The following is a 21771-nucleotide window of genomic DNA, read 5'->3' on the forward strand; positions in this document are numbered from 1 at the left end:
ACAAGCTCATCCCTTCTAGAAACAGATGCACCAGCAGGGCTGTCCAGAGCTACATCAGGCCATAGAGGAGCCCTGCACAGCCTAAGCTGGGGGGCAGCCAGCCCATGGCAGAGGGGGGGCTGTGATGCTATGACAGCATAGCACTATAACACAATGATAATAGCAGGGTGGCAAAGTCTTTAGCCATAGGAAATGATGACACAGCCAAATAAGCAGCTATAAATACAGAAACAAAGGAAAAAGCTACTCACCTTCAGAAGACCCCCCCAAATAGGCAGAATCCAACAAAACAGTCCTATCTCCACTGCCAAACCTTAAATGAGGGCTGGGAAGGGGTGGACCCTGGCTCCACCCCTTCTGATCCATCAGTTGCACTGTACACACCTGAGCTCCCCTCAGTTGGCCCTGCCTTCCCACCAGGTGCTCCATCACTTCCCTTCCTCCATCACTGTTTCAGGCCATGACTCAGCATTTCTGCTACAGACAGTAATTAGGTGACTTTGGGACCAGCTGGTGGACCTTTTCGTAAGCCCTGTTGCCCTTGAAACCTGGTTTATGCTACCCTTGCGCAGAGAGGGAAGCACATGGTGCTCCTGCAGCCCCCATGCAGTGCTGAGGCAGTGCCATGGATGTGCACCTCAGTGCACCCACAGCAACACCAGCAAAGCCTGTGAGCAGAAGTGCAAGGCTGAGTCCTGCAGCAGCCCTGGTCCACACAGTGTCTGAAAGGGCACCGTGCTGAGACAGGGCTCTGAACTCCCCACATCCTCACTGCACATCCCAGGCTGTTGGCCTCCAGATGCCAAAACTGCCCAGTCCTCCTTCTGCCCTCTGAGATCTGGCAGGTTTAAGAGAAAAAAGCATTTTAAAAGCAAGTCATCAAGAGCTGGAAACCCAGACAACTGCTCCAGCAAAGCAAGCAGAGGGGCAGCGTTTGCTGCAGTGTGGCTGTGAGCTCCCATCCCAAGGTAGAGAAGGATGTGTTGGCTGGGGTTTGCAACTCCTTTAAATCACAGAACAGAGACTTGCTTTGGCTCCACTCTCCACAATGGGTCTTTCACTTACTACAACCCCACTCAATTAGTCACACGAGCAACCAGTTCCCTTGTAATCACGTTATAAGACAGCAGGGCTTCCTTTTAACTGGCTGACTAATTGCCACGCTGCCCGTTGAAGACTGTGACTTGCCCATGTCTGCAGAGGTCCAGCAGAACCCGAGGCTTCCATGGGAAGGGCCCAAGCAGGCAGCCTCCACCCTGCAAAGCCAGCACAAACACCACTAACAGCTCTCATTTGTCAAGCAAACCCCCCACCTGTCAGGGAGATAGGGCTCATTTACTTTTTAATTCTTAATTTACCTACAGGTTAAAGGCAGGCAGGGCGCCCGACGTGGAAATGAATGGAAACAACTGTTTTAACACCACCTTGCTTCCTCCACGCCGCTATTCCTCTCCCTGCCTGCAGCTGAGCAGAGGGGCCAAGCTGGACAGCAATGGGGAGATTAAACAGAATCGAGGGTGGGTGGGTGCACGCAGCCATGGCTTTCTCTTGTCATTTCTCTGCTTGTCACCCGCCGTCCTTTTAAGGTGGTGCATCTCATCCTGATTTTCTAAGGGTTGGCGTTTTTTTTTTCCTCCTCCTTTTTTTCCCGCTGCCAGCAATTGATTTCATTTAACATTTTCATTCGTCTGCCCGCTGTAAATAACCACTTGGCAGTCGGATTTCTCAAGTAGAACAGGCAGTGGCTGCTTACTCTCTTCCTGGCAGCTGGGGGGAATCTGGCAAGCACTAAAGCAAGAAGCTGTTTCGAGCAGCTCTGCAATGTGCAGGGCAGTTCGTTACATGGGTAGCACTGGAGTGGAAGAAGCCACAATGTGGAAAGGCCGAGAACTTAGTTCCAAAACACTGAGTGAGCTGCATGGCTGCGGCTGGGCTCACCAGGTGCAGCTGCTTTGCTCCCAGCTCATGGCTCTATGCGTCGTGGAGGCCAGCAGAGCAGCACAACGTGTCTCTGCAGCAGCACCTGGACAGCCTGACAGCCCCCTGCCCTCTGCAGAGCCACAGCAAGGCTCTGCCATGGGCACTGAAAGGATCTGCTGAAACTTCTGAGCACCAGAGCCTCTAAAACGCGGATCTGAATTTGCAGCCATAAGATGCATTAAGGGCTGTCTCTGTTCACTTTGTCTGTAGGAAGTGTTCTTAACTCTGGATAAAATGCTTCTAAAATGCCCTTTTCTCTGCAGTTTTGCTGGATTTCAGGAGGTGCCGAGGCCTGGCGAGCTGGCTGCTAAGAACTCATTGCCATCCAGTTCCACAGGCACGAGCTCCTGCCCTGGCTCATAATCCCAACAAATCCCTTCCTGCACTGCAGTCAGACTTGCTGAGCATCAGAGCAGATGTCACTCAGCTGATGCCATGGAACTCGCAGAAGCAATGACAACCAGCATCGCTTTAACTCCCACCTGCACCTTGGTCACAACCTGCCCCAACTCTCCCAAGCCCCAGCACTCATCTCCAACTCAGCCCATCTTTTGCTGCAGCCACCAGGTGAGGGAATCGCTTTTTTCCACCCTAATGGCTGCATGCACAGCTAAGTGAGTGGAAAGCATTAATAATGGTTAATTTGTAAGGGTGGCTTTTTAACTGCTGCTCAGGAAATCAGCCTATGCTGAGAGCAGCCATGACTGCTGCCAATGAGCAGCACACAAGAGCATCACACAGGGCCTCATTCCATCCTGCCTGCCCCCCTGCTGCTGCTCAGGGTGCTGCAGAGAGATAGGGGCAGTGCCAGGACCCTGCCCAGCCCTGCACACCTACACAGCCCCAGAGGGCAGAACTGGGACAGCAGCACCAAACTGGTGCTGCTCCCTTCCCCTCTGCAGCCAGAGGCACAAGGTGATGCATGAAGGAGAGGATGGAGGATGCAGCTGTGTGCTGGCACAGCTGCTCTGCCAGATCCAAAACAAAGCAGGGCCTGCACCTCTGCTCCTGTGCTGCCATCCCCAGCGGTGAGCAGGGGGCACAGAAAAGCAAGCTCAGCCCCACTGTGACACTGAGCCCCGGGGAGGACAGGCAGGGCTAATCTCACAGCCCGCAACGCTGCCTACATCAGAGGCTGTTTTTCTCTTCTTCCTTTTTATTCCATTTATTTTAGTGACTTCATGTCACCACTTCTTTCCCCCCAGAAGACAAAAAGCGGAGTAGAGCAAGCATGGATAATTCTCATCCCATTTTATTTTATTTCTCTGTGGCGTTTCTCTGTTTGCTTTGGAGAGGAGGGGGTTGTTGGAGCATGTGTATTGCTTTGCAATTACAAATTAGCTTTTTAAATGAAGTGTGCTGCAAGAGGCCTGATATGCCATGTGCGAGCGAGCATCGCAGCCTCTGATGAGACACAAAAGTGGGAAAAAAAGCCCCAAACCCACAGCAGAGCACATCGCTGCTGCGGGCAGAGCAAACAGGAGGCTGCCTGTGCCACAGTGCCCTGTGCCCGCTGCACCGCAGGGCTGGAGGGGCTGCCTCTCACACCTATGATAAATGATCAAATGCAGCTGCATGCACAGCCTGCTGCTCACAGGCGGGTCACAAACGGTGATGTTTGCACTCTGAATCAAAAGGCAGCCTGAGAGCTGAGAAAGGGGGAAGCAAAGTGTTGAAAGCCAAACAGCTTTGGCTGCTCCCAGAGCTCACCCAACTTCTGATATCTCACAAAACACCATCATTGTTTGCTCCCTTCCAGCCTTCTGCAAGCCATGTTGTGCCACATGCCACGTCCCGTCCCCCATCACAGACAGAGTTTGGTGTAGGATGGGAAAAAGCTACCTTGAGATACACAGCATATTAAAATTAACAGCCACTGCAGTCGGATGCTGTATCTCTCTCCAATCTCATTATGAACAGCTTGTAACATAAAACAGGATCCACTTCACAATATTTCATAGAGCAATCCACAAGGAAATACAGAGCAGACGAGGAGAGGAGAGGAGAGGAGAGGAGAGGAGAGGAGAGGAGAGGAGAGGAGAGGAGAGGAGCAATCAGGGCCAGGGATGGAACCCAAGTGAGCCTTGCCCTATGAGGAGTTCCTTGCTCACACTGGAAGCCTCCAGGCTTCACACTCTGAATCTGGGAGCAAAATAACGAAAAATGAAAAATGAATGCAAAACAAATGAGGACGCTGTGCCTGGAGCCACCCGAGCTGGTCACAGACTCGTGTTAGCCAAGCAGTGTTAGCACTGCATGCTGCTCCGGGCCCTGCCGGCTGCTGGTGCCTGGCTGCATGCACTACGCTGCAATGCAGCTTGGTTTTGTTCCTCTGACAAGCAAATCCCCCAGGTGCCATACGGAGCAAGTTAATAAGCAGCAGCAGGAGCTCTGGGGGATACAAAAATGCAGCAATGGAGGTGGGATGGGAACAGGTGATCTACAGAGAGCAGGAGGCAGAAAGGGAGCACCAGTGGAAGGTGCTGGGGAGGAGTGTTCTTACAGCAGAATCATACAGGAGCACGCGTGAAGCAACCAAAAGGAGCTCAGAGCTTGATTTCAGGGCAACATCCATCGCTTGTGTGATAAGCAAACACACAGCGCAGCTTCCTCAGGGCCCTGGAAGCCAGAGGAGAGATGTCTGCAGGGACTGCAAGGGCTTCTAGGGCATGAGCACCACACAGATCGTCATTAAGGTGTAGGAAGAGATTCTGTGGCAACCAAAGGCTCTGCAGCCCCAGGTCGCAGCCACCCAAAGCCAACAACGATGCAAAGGAAACAAATCCCTCTGGGAGCAGGCACAGACCTCTGCCCTCATCCCATCTGCAGGGGAGGATGGGGAGGAGGAGGGGAGGAGGAAGGCAGGCTGCCAGCGGGGCGGCTGGAGCTGTGCAAATACTAATACGGCAGAAGCTAATTTTACAGAGTTCCACTCTGCAGCCTCCTCTTTGTCCCAGGATTCCTCAGCCTGGGAGATTAGTGGCTTCGAGACAGAGGAATAGAAGTTATTTTCAAATTTAGCATAAACTCACTCAGACTCGACGTGTGGGTGACTTTGGGAGGGTGGCTTTGGGTGCGGGACGACGTGCACAAATAACTGAGAAATGACTGAAGGACTGGGAAAAGAACAAGTGTTTCTGCCACCCCAGAGCTCACGTTTTATTCTCCACCTCGTGCCTCTCCATGCTCACTTTCTGCCCCTTCCAAGCCCCACCTGATCTCCAGGCAACACTCCTGCCTGCCTGTGTTTAACCCCCTCTCCACCAACCTTGCGCTGCCAGCAGCTCCCAGCCCAGCCACCTGCCCAAGCAGCACCAGCAAGGAGCCCCCACCTTCTCATCTTGGTGACAGGTGGATGGCTGCACAGGGTGGTCCTAGAGGTCTTTTGTGATTCTATGATCCTATGACTGCAGGCCCCCAGCGCCTGCCAGCAACACCCAGAGCTCCCAGACACAGCACCCATTTGCAGTGTGTTGGGTTGTGCAATATGCAGCAATATGCAGGGGGATGGAGGGAAGATGCTTTCAGAGGTAAGGAGAGGAGGCAGCTTGATTTGAGGAGTGCCTGAGGAATCCAGGCCAGCCAGAAGAATCTGCATTTCAGAGAGGGCCAAATGGGCACAGAGGGCTATGGGGCAGCAGCACTGGTGCCAGCAGCCCCTCACAGCCACCCAGCCCACCCTGAGGGCTGCAGCCCTGTGTGCAGCATGAAGAGAGGAACGGCTTCACGGGAGTTCATTATGCTTGTTCATCTTCATTTTGCCTCTAACAGATGAGCAGCATAATGGCTCTGGCTTTCCTGGACGCCACAAAGCCAGAAACATCCTAATGAAAAATAAATGTATTTACAGGGAGACGTCAAAACAGCCCAAGACAAGGCAAAGTAATGTGCCTGGGCTGGGAACGAGGGCTTTTATTTCATCACCCCTCCACGGCCTGCGAGCAGATCACGCAGTGGAGAGAGATAAATATTTTAAATAGCGACACTCCAGCGATGCACGGTTGTGCAAGACAGGGAATAATTAGAAAATAAATTACTTTTTTTTTTTTTTTTTTTTTTTTTCCAGCATGGTAATTCCAGACGTTGAATGAATTAGATTACTTGACAAACTCCAGACCCACGCAGGGATTCTGTGAACAGCCGTGCTCCTGCTCAAGGAGGCAGAGGGAACGTGGCCTTCAAAATGAAACCAAAGCACAAAGAAACACAGCCTATAAAGAAGGTGCTCAGTATCTGCCTGGCCACCTCCACAGATCTAAGGATGTGAGGTTTCCTCTGGTCTCCCAGCGGCAGCTCAGGCTAAGAACAGCCCAGTCCCATTCAGTCTGTTCCATGAAAGCTTGAAGTGCCTTTATCTGCCAGAGCAAAGAGGTTGGGATTCATTGGAACAGCCTCCCCTCACTCACTGCTGGAGGATCACTGACGTAGATGCAAATGTGTTTCCCCCAAATCCTGATCAATCGCACAGGCGGATGGATATGCAGGTTGTGATGAATGCACACACACATCTCACTGTCGTGCTGACAGAGAACATGGCTTATTTGGGAAAACCAGTGACATTTTCACTTGTTCCAGTAAAAAGACTTGTTCCAGACAACTGCTGTTTCCCTGCCCCACTCCTGAGCCAGGTGTAAGCACCAATGAGCCCAGCCAGAAGCAGCACTATGCAGACACACACACAGAGGCTCCCTCTGGGATTCCCCAAATGAGGATGCTCCAACAGAAAAGCCCCATATCTCAGGAAAACAGAGCAAGAGTCCCTGCGTGGTTGTGCTGCTCAGTGGTGCTGCACTGCTCTATAATTCACATCACATGATTTGGGTTAACAAGGTCTTGTCCAAGATTTTGCTCAAGGAGCCATAAAGCCTGGGGAGGGCAGGGGCATTACGCCCTCCTGAAGCTTCCAGTCACTGCAAACTTAAGATAGAGCTAAATGGGAAGAGTACTAACCAATTTCAACATGAAAGAAAAGGCCAACAAAAAGACCTACCCAACATACAAGTCCTAAGGTGCTGTCATTAGACCCAGCTAAAAGCATGATACAGTTGAGCAGAAACAGTGGTCGCCTTGGCTGAAATATTTAACATGCATTATGTAACATTAAGCATAACAACATGGGGAAGTTTTGCATCTTAAGGCCAAACTGGAAGGAGACGCCAGCAGCACCTACAAGCTGGAAAGAACAATGAAAGCATCCAAGCATTCAGCCATGAGCTGGATAAGCAAGACATTAAAAAACACATGTTTTCAAATGTGTTTGGGTTCTTAAACCTTAATTTATCCTAATCATTACCATTATGTTGCTGCTTAATGCTACTGAAAGAACAAGGCAGAGGAAGGAAGGACTTTCAGTTATCAATAATAATCAAATAACCGTAGGTTTCAAAAGCAACTCACACACTTCAATGGCTGTTGCCAGAGTACCTACACAGCACCAGTTTGTTAGAGGGGGACCTGAGGTTTCCTTTGCTTTCAATCTGAGAACCCCTTAGCTAAGCAGAGCCACACAACATGCAGGGAATTCTTCCACCCATAGTCCTCGTTGCTACAAACATGGAGAGGACGCTCTGTATTTGTGTGCTAACAACACTATGAGCTCAGATTCCAAATGGAAGAACCCATCTATCCCTACAGAAATCAGCAGTTCTGAGGGCAATATCCATTGACAGCAAGTTTTAAAGCTCTGGCCACCATGTGCCACTGGTGCCAGATGCAGGGCATGCCAGTAAGACCCAGTAAGAAGGATTCTCCTACTGGTGTCCACAGCAGACACTCCATATTTGTCTGAGCTTATGGCACACTTTGCTGAGATGCAGGAAAAGCCCATGGAAAGCTGCTCTGCTCCTTTCCCTTTAAACAAGAGAGGAGTAAATATAGAAGCCTTGGAAAGGTGCCCCAAGTTTGCTGCATTTCAATTTCCATGACAATTGGATTATGATCCCTATTTATCCCCATTGACAAAGTAATTGCGCTGGTCAGCTGGATCTCCTCCTCCCTCCCACAGGGAGCAACACGGCCCCAGCAGAGCTAAGGGCCAGGCTGCCACCAGCGGCCTCCAGCCCCCGCCACAGGCAGCCAGTCCTGCTGTCTGCATGCCAAGAGTGTCTGGCTGCCAAACTGCTGCTGGGAACTGCTTTGTACGGCCAGCGGCAGAAACCAAAGCAGCCATGGCTTGGGGTGCCTCAGCATCCAACCTAAGCATGGACTCATATGATCATTTGGGTTGAAAAAAGGCATTTGAAGTCATCAAGTCTGACATGTTTGTGCAAATCCAGGGCATGGGAGAAGCAGCCAAACCTTGGAACAGGCTGCCCAGGGAGGTGGGGGAGTCACCATCCCAGGGGGTATCTAAGAAATGTGGGGATGTGGCACTGAGAGATGTGGATCAGATGAGCTTTAAGTCTTTTCCAGCCTTAACAATTCTGTGATGCTATGATAACAGCAGAGATGTCTGCAGCCTGCACCTGGTATGCTACTGGTGCTGGGCCTTCAGGAAAAAGCAATGACCTGTGAGATCTCGCAGTATCATAGATTCACTGAATGGCCTGGGTTGAAAAGGACCACAATGATCATCTGGCTTCACCCCCCCTGCTCTGTGCAGGGTCACCAAACACCAGACCAGGCTGCCCGGAGCCACATCCAGCCTGGCCCTGAATGCCTGCCGGGATGGGGCATCCACAACCATTAGAGCATCACCTACACAGCAAGAATAATGCAAAGAAAGGAGCAGAAGTGACCCCAAAACACCTCCAGCCATCTCAATGCAGCAAGATGCCCCTTGCTCAGCCACAGGGAAGGGGGGCTTGCTGGAATGGGCCCAGGAGGGAAAGAGATGCTCTGGGTGCTGGACAAGATCTCCATAGGGAGCTTCAGAGGCTGCAGAGGCAATCACTTCTGTGCTGCTCCTCTCCCTGCTGCTCCTGATTCTGCAGATACCTCAAGCAGGACCTATAATTGCAATTTGAAGTGCCCTCAGCTCACAGAGAAGGACATCTGAGGGAGCAGGCGTACCAAAGCCTGCTCTGCGGGGTAAGGGAGGGACCAGGAGGAACACTGTGCATCTCAAAGAGGACAGGTCTGCAATAGATTTGTATTACAGGACCGTGACGAAACAGAGAGAAAGAAATATGGTAAATACTCTACAGCACGTAACAAGCAGCCCTAGAGATATATCAGAACAAACACAGGGCAAGAATCATTACATATAGCTAACAGAGATCCACATTAGGAATAGTATTACAAGAAGGATTACCTCCGTCAAAGCCAACCCCTGGAGGCCCCCTGAGGCTAACGCCTGTCCTCCACAGCTGCTGCTGGAACAAGGTCACCTATTACAGGATGGGCTCTGCTCCTGCTCTCTCCTCACCTAACCAGAACACCCACAGCCAGCAGCAGGCTGAGCCCCCACCCCCATTCAGAAGCAGTGGGATGAATGAGGTTTAAGCAGCGGCTGCAGCTCGCAGGGCAGGCTCAGGACAGGGAAAGGCTGCAGCACAGCTCACTGCCTGCCTCACAGCAGCTGCTCCTCCAACAACATCCTTCCTCTCGCCAACCAGCCGGCTCAGTGTGCTCGAGCTGGACTAATTGAAACTTAGCAGACCTCCCTGCTGCTCCAGAAATTAACTTGCAATTTGTCTTAAAACCTGAAACCAAATGCTATGCTAGATAAAAGGGTCAGGAATCACATGTGATATGGTCCTTCCAGACAGAAGGGGCTCCTCTGGATAACCAACAGCCCGGGATGCTCTACTATGTGCTCCCTGTGACCACACCTGAGGTGACAGCAGCAACGGGGCAGTCACGATGTGATTTCTCACTCCAGTCTATTGCGAGGGTTAAAGCTGGTCACAAAGTTTAGGCTGGAATGCTTTGGGCTGCTCACAAAGTGTTTGTTCACTTCATTACAGGTTTCATGAAACAACAGTGTGCAATACAGAAGTCAGGGTTTAACAGAGACCTGCACTCCTTTCAGGTGCTTGTTTTCTTTTGTTCTGGTTTTTAAAGCAGTCAGTGAGCTGCCTCTTAATGAAAGAAATGTTGTTAATGAGGATGTTGGAGCGAAAAAAGGATTCTAGCCCTCTCCATTTTAATATGAGTCTGCTTCTGTCTCATGCATGTCATTTTCAAAAGGATTCATGCACGTTCTTGTACTCTGGAAATGCTAGGAGCACATTTAAGAGGATGGACAGCTATTATCACCATCAATACAAGCAGTAATTTTGGTAAATCAAACCTCCAGCCACCAAACATTGCTTTTGCATCACAGGAACCACCAAGGACCTTTATGCTACCCAACAGAAAGGTGCTGAGCACCTTCTCTGAAGGTTTTCTTTGCTTTGAGGCACATCACATGCTGTTCCTTGGGCTTTTCTTCCTGCTATGCTTGGGGATTGTGCAAGGTGCTGTGAATGCAGGGCTGTATATGTACATGGCACGACGGGGCACTGCCAGAGCAAGCCAGCTGCTAAGGGAAGAATTCAGCTTTACCCCGACCGTGTGTTTGAAGTTCATCTGCAGATGGATTTTCTGCAAGACTGTTACTCCAAATCATATGGCAACCTACTTTAGTCAAGGCATCAGCTCACTCGTATCACAGAACACAGCTGCTGGGCGGACACCATTCAAGTGCTGATGGTTTGGAGGTGCCCCATGTAAGACCTCTCCACCATCCCCACCAAAGCAACAATCAGCTCACAGGAAACAGCCACAAAGGGTCACAAAGGGTCCCTGCTCCACCCAACCTGTTGCATTTGCTCAGGTGGATGGAACTTGTTCAAACACGAGCACACGTGAACCCAAGCATCCAAATTTCACCGCTCCCCGCACAGCTGTGGGGCTTGGGAGAAAGCTCATAGTCAAACAGCAATACAGTATCTGCAGTAAAATACATACAGAACCACTGGGAAAGTAATTGCTTTTTGTATAAATGGTCTTTAAAATTTTCTCCGGCGTACAAGTCCCTTCAAAAAGGGAAAGAATAAATTTGCTGCATGTGAATTTATTCAAAGCTAGTAGATTCAGTATAATGAAATCCTCCTAAGTAAATATCTGATAAAGAAGCAAACACTTAGCACTTGACCCCGGGAGCTGGGATTTCTCGGTACGCAGCTCTCATGCAGAGCAGCAGGAGCCTCGGGCTGGCGGCTCTGAGGGCTGCCATGGGAAAGTCCACATCAGGGGCTCAGAGCCCAGTTCTGTGCTTCCAGAAGATGCTGCTTCTTCCTCTGCAGGGGACTCACAGTCTGTGCTGTGCCCTTCCTTTGCTGAGAGCCAGCTTATACGAGATGGAAGGAGGTGCCACTCCATAGTAGCAAAGACTGGTATTCCCACAGCACAAACCTTGCCCGGAGTGCTGCCATGCCCCCAGGCATCCCACCACCAACAGAGCAGGAAGGTTGAGTGGCTTCACCGTGGGACCCCCAGCTTCCTGCTGGTTCACTGCTCTTCTACCCAGTGCCCTCAATGAAAGCTGTGCAGGCAACCCCTGCCCACCCAGCAGTAACAGACCCCAAGGTGAAACTCACTCTGAGCTCTGCCATCGGGTGTGGGATGTATCAGAGCTGCAACACAAAGCCTCACCAAACCCATCACTGCACACAGCACAGAGCAGAAGAGCCTCTTAGAGAAGCACGTGTGAAGTTTTCCCATGAAAAATGACGCTGCTTCAAGTTTTTTCTATCTGGAAACCACTCAGCAGTACCTGGCACTACTGACAACTGGGATGTGAGCTTCGAAGCAGCCAGCCTCCAATTTCAGCTGGAACCAGTTTCCTACAGACACTGATATCCAAGGTAGATAATCGTTATTCCAGAAAGCAGAACTCTTAGAAGAGGGGAAGCTTTCTGCTTCAGCTTTGCCAGCATTCAGGTCATGAGCACTTCACTGTGATCCCTTGTGCTCTGGTCTGCAGGCACCCACCTGCTGGCTCCTGTTAAACCCCATCAGACAGGGGGGTACACCCTATGGCCATCCTAACGTGGGCACACAGCTGGGTGCTGCTCACACAGCTGCCACAGCTGCAGTTGGGACCACAGATGACTCTTCCTGGCCTCCCCAGCAATGGGTGTTAAGGCAGTAGGCACTGTGATGCTTTATGGACTGTTTGTGAGAGCATCAGCTCAGTCCCAGTCCAGAAAAAGCAAACAAAAGTCTGAAATTGTCACCTGGAAAGAAAGGGCGTCTTCCAGTGGAAAAAAATATATAGGTTTAAAGAAAATTGAGGGCAATGACTCCCTGTGTCCTTGAGATGGGCTAAGAAGGACGGAGAAAAACAGCACAAACTAGAAAGGAGAAAACCAGCCCTTCTGTGAGACCACTGCCCAGGACCACTGTGTGCAAGCAGGTGTTGAACACAACATGTCTCCTGTCCCTTTTGGCAGCAGCCATGGAGCAGAGGAGACTCAGAGGACAGCAGCAACTCCAGGGGACGAGGAGCCACCAACAGCCACATGGGGCAGGAGGGGAGCAGCTGTGGGGCACTGGGGGACGCAGCCAGCAGCCCACAGGGATCCAGGTTTACAGCCACAGGACCAGCAGCCTGCCAGGGCAGCACGGCACCCCTGAACATAAGCAGAACTGCGTTGGTGCAGCTGTACAGCACCTTTTGCACAGAGCTCAGGCCTCGCAGCTGTGCTAATTAATGGCTGAAGGAGTTCTCAGTGCCTCTCAGTGCTGCAGAGAGCTGCTCGTGCTGCCGCAGTCACGCTGCTGCTCTGCCTGGGGAGCAATGAGGGCTGGGCCCCCACTCCCCACCACCCGCATGCACTGCACGCCCTGCTACATGGAAAGGGTCAGAACAGAGAGAGCTGAGACCCATGGCCACCTCCAACCCATCACTTTCCCCTCTGCTGCCCAGCAACCCACAGAGCTTCCAGCCCCCTAAATAGGCTCAGAGCATCGCTGGCCATCCCACCACACCACCCTGCAAAGAATGAGCACCCCCAGCCCTCCCAGCACAGCTCCCCAGATCTCAGTGACCAAATTCAGGCTGCCCCTCTCCCCTCCCTCCCTTTGCACACCCACAGACAGTGGCAAATAGCAGGACAAAACATCATCCCCAAGACATGCTGCACCAAGGGCCCAGGAGCAGCGACCCTGCACAGCCCACGTGGCTCTGCGCACACCCTGCAGCCAGGAGTGGCTGTCACCCACACTGGTTTGCAGCATATGCTTCTGAGCTGAATCAGACTGTAACCAATATGTTAGTAAGGCAGGCCAGATTCCTGTAGGAGCGGGGCTAGGAGGTGGTGTCTGCTAGCAGAGTGCTTTCGATTTGAGCTTTGCTTTGGAGTTGTTGCACCTCCAGCTGCCATGAAAAACCCTCCCTGAATGCTGTTTGGCAATAGCAGAAGCTTGACTCCTTACTGAGCTGTGTGAGCAGAGGTCGAGCCAAGAAGTGACGAGGAACTGCAGCTCTCAGCTCTCCTATGGGACACTGTGGGTCAAGTGGGGGCACCACGGCACACACTGCCCCATTGCTGCTCTGCAGGCAAGCAGAGACCATCTGCATGCGCTGCCATCCTGGCATCTCTCACAGCCACTAAACGCTATTTTAAAAGAAAAAGGTGCTTTGATTATAAAGTTAGCGAACAATCCAGACATCACAGTGAAAATCTAGAGCAAGGTTAAGTATTTTTCTGCCTTCCGTGCAGCTGCACTAGAGGTGAATGAACACCAGAGCGCTCTGATTTCCTGCCTGGTTCCAATAAACGCTGCTCTCCCAGGCACCCAAGGGACTGCTGTGGTTTGTCAAAACCAATTAATTTTCTTCCACGGAATGCTTCAGGCACCTCAGAACGTCATTCGAGAGCCAGCAAACGTCTAAGGAGGAGGGAAAGGCGGCGGGCAGGTGCTGCAGTGAGAGCACAGCCTGCTCCACTCCCAGCAGCAGGCGAAGCGAGAGCGCGTGCAGCATGGCAGAAACACCGTGCTATGAGCTCTGTGAATACCAACAAGGAGCTGCTGCTTGTGGAACGCAGCAGAAATAAGTTTCCTAAAGGAGAACGCAGAGCAGAGAGTTTGCCTTTCTCACTTGTGTTTCCTCAGATCCATTCTTTGGTGGTGCAGGGTTTTCCTTCTCTGCTGTAGTGGGAAGTGGGAGCCAACTTGTTTGCAAGCCATTTTGATAACTGGCCATGCAACGCACTTGATGTAAGCGTGGTATTATCATGCTATGATTTGTTTTTCAGTGAACACCTAGACACTGAGAGCAAGACTAGATTGGAACTCAGGCCCAGCAGCACCTTTGTGGTACCACTGGCAACTTGCTAAAAGTCCTACAGAGTAACAAAGGAATGGGGAGTAAATAAGCCTTTCCTTCTGTCCACAATATCTCCAACAACCACAATATCCCCAACAACCGACTTGTTCCAGAGTCATCCAACATTTACCACCACAATCTCCTTTGTTCCCCATGTCACACCAACCCCCCGCTGTCTCCTCCTCTATTTACCTGGCTTAACAATCACAGCAGGGAACTGAAGATCTGCTCCTTCCTTCCAGCTACAGCTGGAGGCCTCACTTGGGCATTCTGGATAAGAATTAATGCTGCTGCCTAAACATTGCCTACAATGCCTGCAAGCACCTGGATCCGGCCCCCAGCCCAAGGCATTAGCTGGGCAATTCATGAAGTGCCCCAGTAGAAGCAGCCATGCCTCCAACAACATCTCTTTGCACAGAAAACTCGCCTGTCTTTCAGACAGGATTCTCTTTCTCTCCCCCTTCAAGGAATATCTTGATTCTACATAATTAACAGGCAATAAGTGCCCATAAGCAGAGCAAACCCACAGCCCACGGCACCCCAAGTGGCAGAGGCACTTGCAGCCTGTAAATAAGGTCTAAGATCTGATACTCTGGTGGAACATGTACATATATTCTATTACTTCGTATCTTGATCTGTGCTGGAGCTGCAGTTTTGGTTATCAGCTCCCCTCGCAGCAGTCTGAATCCCAGGCTACATCCATTCCCCTGCGAACGTAAAGAACCATCTGGAGAGAATAATAAAACAATTAACTTTCCATTAAGAATAATCTATGTATGTTTTTAAGGAGGCAAACTATAATGACCTCCACCTCATTACTCCGTTTGCATTCTGGCAGGCTGGCTGGGATTTTGCCTGCCTGTTTTTCAGCAATCTGAGGGCAGCGATTTGAACTGGAGCTGATGGGAGGAACCCACCAGGCCCCTTAACCCAGGGCACAACAACTGGGCTGAGCGGGACCTCCTGCAGCCTTAACAAGGCATCATCATCCCCAAGGGTCCATTTGGCTGTGCACTGCCAACAGCACCCACTGCAGCAGTGCCATAGACCATGCATGGCAGCTGGCTGGCTAGCTCTCACATTGCTCTCAGTCCCCAGCAACAGAGATGGAGCAAGTAAAGAACTAAAATAAGCTGGACTGTGAAAGCCCCATTTCAACCACTCAGATTGTTCCTCCAGAGCTGGGCTTTCCAGTCCTGGAACCTGCATAGAAAGAACAGGTAAACAGCAAGGCAGTGCCCAGGCTCTGCCATACAGCACAGGCAGGTCTATTCCATTCCCACGCAGGCTGATAAGTTTCTCTATGATCTAAAAAAGTCGTGAAAATCTGGCACAAATGAACAAACCAGTGGCACCTGAGTCCTGCTGGAAAAATCCCGGCCTCAGCTTTGAAATGTTGCAGAACATTTCAATTCACAGCTTCTGCATAGAGGGGGCAGGTTTTCAGCGTGTAAGCTGAAGGCATTTTAGCCTCAGCCTGCCAGCCTGCAGCTGCAGCAGCCCACCTTGCTCTGCTAAACCACCAACACACACATAAATACACCCCCTCCCTCCATGCAGGCTCCTGCACCTGCACAGCACCCTGAAGCAGGACCTGTACCCGTGATGGGAAGGGCTTAGTGAGGGTGCTAACGTCACACCCAGAGCAGCCACATGCGGCCATAAATTATTCATACACATTACTCTAATTATGCAAATGCACTAAAAGCTGGAGCATATGCTTCCCTGACGTCTTCCAGGATGGATGCAATATGGTTCCTGTAGGGGAGAAGAGTGAGGAGTGGGCTGATGGGTGCTGGCAGCAGGCACCATCCCTGCAAAGGGTGGCACTGGACTCCCCTCCCCAAGCAGAGCTGCTGTGAGGCTGAGGACATCCAAACACTCCTCCCTGATAATAAACTGTTGGCTCTGTGCTCAGCGGAGTGCTGAGGCTGCGGAACGGCCCAGGCAGATTAAAATAAACCCAAGCAGTTTGGAACAGGGATGTGTTTATCTGGCATCGCACACTTCCTCTTATCAGCCCTGAGGAGCAGGGGAGGGCACAGCAGCAGCAGGGGCAGCCTGGGGGGGGAGGGGAGGAACAGCAGGGGTGAGATGGGTACTGCAGGAGCATGGCATCACCCCAGGCAGTGTCTGCTGCAGGCAGGTGGGCACCTGGCATGTGCACTGCTTGTCTGCCACCTGAGGCTGGCCAACAAAGGAAAAGGCCAGGAGCACTGCTGCAGGGTTCTGGAGTCAGTCTGGGGTACTGGATTGAATATCAGGACGTTGGCATCCTGCTCTCTTGGCCTTGAACCTCATGAACCTGGAGACTGCACTGCTGACTGGGAAGGCTGCTCTGCCCAGCAGCTGGTGCGAACATGCTCTTGCAGCACAGTTGGTTGGAAGCAGCACAAACACCCCCCAAACCTTCCATCCCTCCTGAATGACCCGCTATACGTTTCTATACCCAGGCAATACAAAGCGAGCAGAACAAACACGATGCAATCCCACAGCAAACTGGGTGATCTAGGCCACGTTACTGTTATGACAGTAGTTACCCAAGATCAAAAAGCTGAACAGAAAACCTTGGCGGCTCCTTTGATAACAGCACGTCCAATCAACCTGTGCAAAAGTGCTGGAAGAAAGGAGTTCAGTGAGGGGTGTCGGGCAATGCCCTGAACACATTTGTTGCCCTCTGAAGTGACAAAGCGTGCACTGGGGCCACTGAGAGAGATGTTTAGGGTAATATTCTTTAGTGCAGGATAAAACAATTTCATCCTAGGATATGACTTCAGAGTTAAAATAAGAGCCATCCTTAGGTGGGCAGCATTCCATTCGGCAGCATGGTGTCCCTGGCAGGAGGGTTGCAGGAGGGGTACAGCCACACATCCTGCGGGCACAGGGGCACAAGGGCTCCGTTTCCACCATGCAAAAGAGGGATTTGTAGTGATGAACGTCTCAACACAGGTTATAAGGCCACCTTATGGCATCAAGCACTTCCCATATAGCAGCCCAGATGCACCTGCCTGCAACTGGCAGGTAGGAGGACGTGCAGCGCTGAATGCCTCAGGATGAAGCGCTCTGTGTAATTTCACATTAGCACTTGCAAGTAATGCGGTCTTTGAGAGAAGTGTACTTCACTTGATATTCCATTTACGAATCAAACCTGAACTCGGCAGCCCCAGACCCCCAGGGAGACCCACAGAAAGCCTCCACTACTCTTAGCTGGTGTTTTAACAGCCGCGTGTTGGAATTTTCAATAGCTCATCTCTTGACTTCAGGTGGTTTTTAGCATTCGACAGACAATAATTGCGCACGACTCATCACTTCACAGGATGCTTCCAAAACACATTTCAAGCAAAAAAAATTATATTAAAAAAACCTAAAAAAGCCACCCCAAAACCCTTCAGTCCTTCTGTAGTCAGTTCATCCTGTACCGATCCATTACAGCCACGCACTGTGCTCTATCAGAAGAGTGAAGAAGGAGAAGTGGGAAGCTCTCTTACCTGTAATTGACTGACTGGCCAATAGGAGTCAAGTGCTGGTAAATTGGAGGTGTAATTTCTATTTAATTACAGCATTAAAAAAATTACACGATATCCCTATTTAGCATGCAAAGGAGCAAAATCAAAGCTAATAAGAATAAATTATAAGAGAGGACATGTACCAAATGTAGTGGCAGTCTATGGGGTTTTTTTGGGTTGTGCTTCGCTATAGATTACAGACCCTGTTGTGCCTTTGGATTGCCTGGAAAACCTGCATCCTCAGCTCTGACTCCACACCTTGCCAACATGCAACACTGCACTGCAGAAATGCAGAGATACCACCAAAGTATGTGGCCAAACCAAAGGGGTGCTTGTGCTCTCCATGCAGCACATCGAGTGTCTATCAGTCCTGGGGAAGAGAATGCAAGAGAAACCCAGACAGACCCCTGTGAAGGTCAAATGTGATACGAGTGAATGGACAGACTGTGAGCAGCTTTGCAGGCCTTCAATTCAACTCGTTTTGAAGTGCATTTAAAAGAAACCAGAACAACAGTGGATGATGAACAGGAGCACAGAACGTGAACCTGGCTTCTAAGGACATGCCCCTGCCATAAAAAAACCTGAGTGCACCCCGTGCTTGTTTCTGGGGTAACTCCTCCATCATGCCCAAGAAGCCTGTTTTCTTTCGATTAATGCTATAATGTTAAGCTCCAATCACTGCATTTCATCACAGCTCGGCTGGCAAACAATGCTGGGAAGGGGAACCATGCAGGTCCTAAAGACCCTTTGGTCCACAAAGTTCACAGAGCACAGTGAAGCTTCCCTTAGTGCCTCTCCCATAGCTGCCCACCCGCAGTCCAGGAACACCACTGTGCCCACAGCAGCACAAACTGGCATTTCTTTTGTGGCCCTGGGAGAACAGAAGCCAAATAAGAACTGCAGTTTTACCTGCAAACTCTCTTTAAAAACACCCCACTTCCAGTGTCAGTCAAATTACCCTTTGGACATTTCCTGCTCGGTCACAACAGAAGTTTGAAACTAAAGCACAAATTAAACCACCCTCGGTCCTGGAGGAATGGTTGGATTTGAGAAGAGTGCAGCATGCCATACAGAAACATGGGTACATGCTCACGCAGCAGTGACATGCAGCCCTGGAGAAGCTGACAGATGCAAGCCACACACACTCACACATGCCTGCTAAGTGCATGGCACAGAGCAGCAAGCGGCAGCACAGCCAGCCACATGTGGAGCCAGCTGGGAACGTGATATACCATGTGTGCTCACAGGGGTGATTTCTGCAATGGGGATGTTCACGGCCACAAGGAAGGCAGCAAAGATAAAAGACAGACAGCTTACCCCTCTGAGCTGCTGGACGCCACCAAATATCCTCATCACGCCATCAATCTCCTGCTCCAGCCTTCTGGCCCAGTACTGCATACTGCAAGAGACAGAGAGGAAGGGAGGAGGACAAAGGGAGAGAAAGAAAGAGAGAGTCAGAGCCCCACCACGCAGCAGATCAGCATGTAATGAAGGGACAGGGAGGAAGCCAACATCCCGGGCTGTGCTCACTGCTCTGCTCCTGCAGCACCACGTACAGGCAGTACTGAGAGCACGTGGCTCCCAAGGGCGATGGCTGGGATAAGGTGCAAGCTCAGGGCTCCAAAACAACTTATGCACAACGCAGCACAGAGAGAAAAAGGAAGAAGAGTTACAAGAGAAACTGCAACTTTCTTTTTCCGCCTTCTTCTATCAACAGTTGTGGTAGCTAATTAGTTAAGCCTAGAGCAATGATCAAGGCCAAAGTGCTGCAGAGCCCAGCAGCTGGTAGAGAAAACAGCCTCACGCTCCAACATGGCCCCAGGAGAAGCAGTGCCCATCCCAACACGGCCATGGGCTGCTGCTGCCACGCAATGGAGCTGCAGGCAGAGCTGGGAGCTGAGCTGCAGTACTGCAACGCTGGGGCAGCAGCGCCTGCCAACACGAACACCGCACAGATTTCTGCTCACAGCAATGACTGCCAGTTAAAACAACAGCAAACAAAGCTCTCCTAAGGCCACAGAACTTGGTAGCTCGCCTTCTTTTAATGAGATTTGCAGACTTCGGCCCCTGGCCATGCAAATGTCAAACCTCCCATCTGGACTGGGAGAGCAGTGCTGGATTGCTTCTGAACCACTTGTGCTTCTCCTGCAGCAACTCAACTCCAAACGCTACAGTGGACAAAGGAGGGAAGGAGTAAAAGTGACAGAAGGCGTTGTGGCCAAGTCTGCTGCATGGCCAGCATCACAGCAAGGCAATTCCATGGGCACAGAGAGGCCCGGGGTGTTCACATTTTTCATCAGGAGCCTGAAAGCTTTTATTCTTCAGGCAAAGAGACGTCCCCAGACAGTGCATGTACACCACTGCAAAGCCACCGTGAGGCTCTAACAGGTCGAGAAGCAGCAAAGACCAGCTAAGGGAAGCTATGGAGGAGTTCTCATTACACAGCACTGCTCCAAAATGGGGGAAGATGGGCAGAAATAGAAACAAATTTCACGGTGTACTCAGGATCTTCAGAGTTTTCCAGCACAAGTTACTCCATTTCCAACATTCCTGCAGAGCTAATGCTATCTTTTTCCCCTTGGAGGAGAAGAAAATGTGGGGAAGAAGACATTTACCAGCAAAGATTCACTCAGGTTGGTCAATGTTACTTATGAATTTACTGATGTATTTTCCCATAAAGTATTTATTTGATTTCAAATAAGCCGCTCATTTTAAAATACTCCTTGTAACACCACCAAACACCTTCATTATTTTCTTGCCCAGCGACCTGCAAACAGTCGCACACTCACACAGGCACTGGTGTGGGGGGCCATCCCTGTACGCTGGGCTGAAAAATACCACGACAACAACAACAAAAAACCCAACAAAACCATAAAACCCATTATTATTCTGTCTCACTTGACCTCCTGCCTCTTGTTTCTCTCCCATGGCCAATGCACTTAAAATTTTATGGCAGGCGACTGCAGCAAAGATGACGAGGGTAAAGCAATTGATAAGCCATTACCAACATGGAGATTTCGCTTTGAAGTGCATCCAGTATGGAAACTGTAAGCAATAAGACATGGCAGTCATTGGATCCCCGGGCCATTACTGCACACCTCAGGTGGTGTCACAGGGCTGGAGGAGTGATAACTCCTCCCAACACGCAGCCTGGAGTCCCCCACTGCTCCTGCAAAGTGGCATCTACAAACAAAGCCCAGAGAAAGCAGCTGATGCACACGCCAGGAAGCCACAGGCCCAGATGCACCACTGCTCATAGAAAGCCACACAGTCCCCCCGGATAGACACCAAAATCACTTGTGTTAAAAATATCTGGGAGTCACGTGCCTCCCCTTACACCAAGGACTGCGGTCAGGATATACACTAAAATCTCTTCCACTGAACAAACATTCATTTCCTTCCCCTGTATGTTCTACAACCTCCTCTGCAACATGTAACAAGGGACAGAAATGATTTCTGGAAACACAACCCCATTTATCTCTGTCTCTCCAAAGAAAACTACAAAGATGCTAATTGATTTCATAATTTGCATATTTGATTTTCCTTAAAGATGAGATAAAATGGGCTTAAAAAGAGCAGCGGATCTTCAAAAATATTTACTGTGACAAGCAGCACACTGGGAGATACGCACACAGGCCAGGACTCCAAGCATCCTGCATGTCCTTTTTCTGCTCATCAGATACTTGCAGCTTTCCATCAGCCACAGAAACCCTCAGTGGTGCTCTGGGCATCTTTATGCCTTGGGTGAGCTCACCAGGCAGTTGCAGAGACTTCCATGCATGCTGTGGCAATACTGGGTATATGAGAATCTCCTCTCAGTCTGTACTCAAGTCTGGGATTGCTCTGACTCAAGTGCAACACCTTGTCCTGGGCCTTCTTGAACCTCATAAGGCTCATGTGGGTCCACATCCTGCTGGATGGCATCCCTTCCTTCTATTGCGTCAACTACACAACTCATCTCAGTGTCATCAGCAAACCTGCTGAGGGTGCACTCAATCCCACTCTGCCATTGATAGAGACATTGAA

General features: G+C 50.6%; 1 protein-coding gene across 2 annotated transcripts in view; it reads right to left on the reverse strand.

The window, feature by feature from the left end:
* The window catches only part of CACNA2D2 (calcium voltage-gated channel auxiliary subunit alpha2delta 2), a 111258-nt gene that overhangs the window by 74463 nt on the left and 15024 nt on the right, over positions 1 to 21771 (reverse strand). For both annotated transcript variants that reach the window (XM_015874546.2, XM_015874547.1), the window contains exon 2: positions 19063 to 19144. In XM_015874546.2, coding sequence (XP_015730032.1) covers positions 19063 to 19144 — 82 coding nt within the window. The remainder of the gene's footprint in view (positions 1 to 19062; positions 19145 to 21771) is intronic.

The sequence above is a fragment of the Coturnix japonica genome, chromosome 12, assembly GCF_001577835.2.
Source record: "Coturnix japonica isolate 7356 chromosome 12, Coturnix japonica 2.1, whole genome shotgun sequence".
Taxonomy (NCBI): Eukaryota; Metazoa; Chordata; class Aves; order Galliformes; family Phasianidae; genus Coturnix; species Coturnix japonica.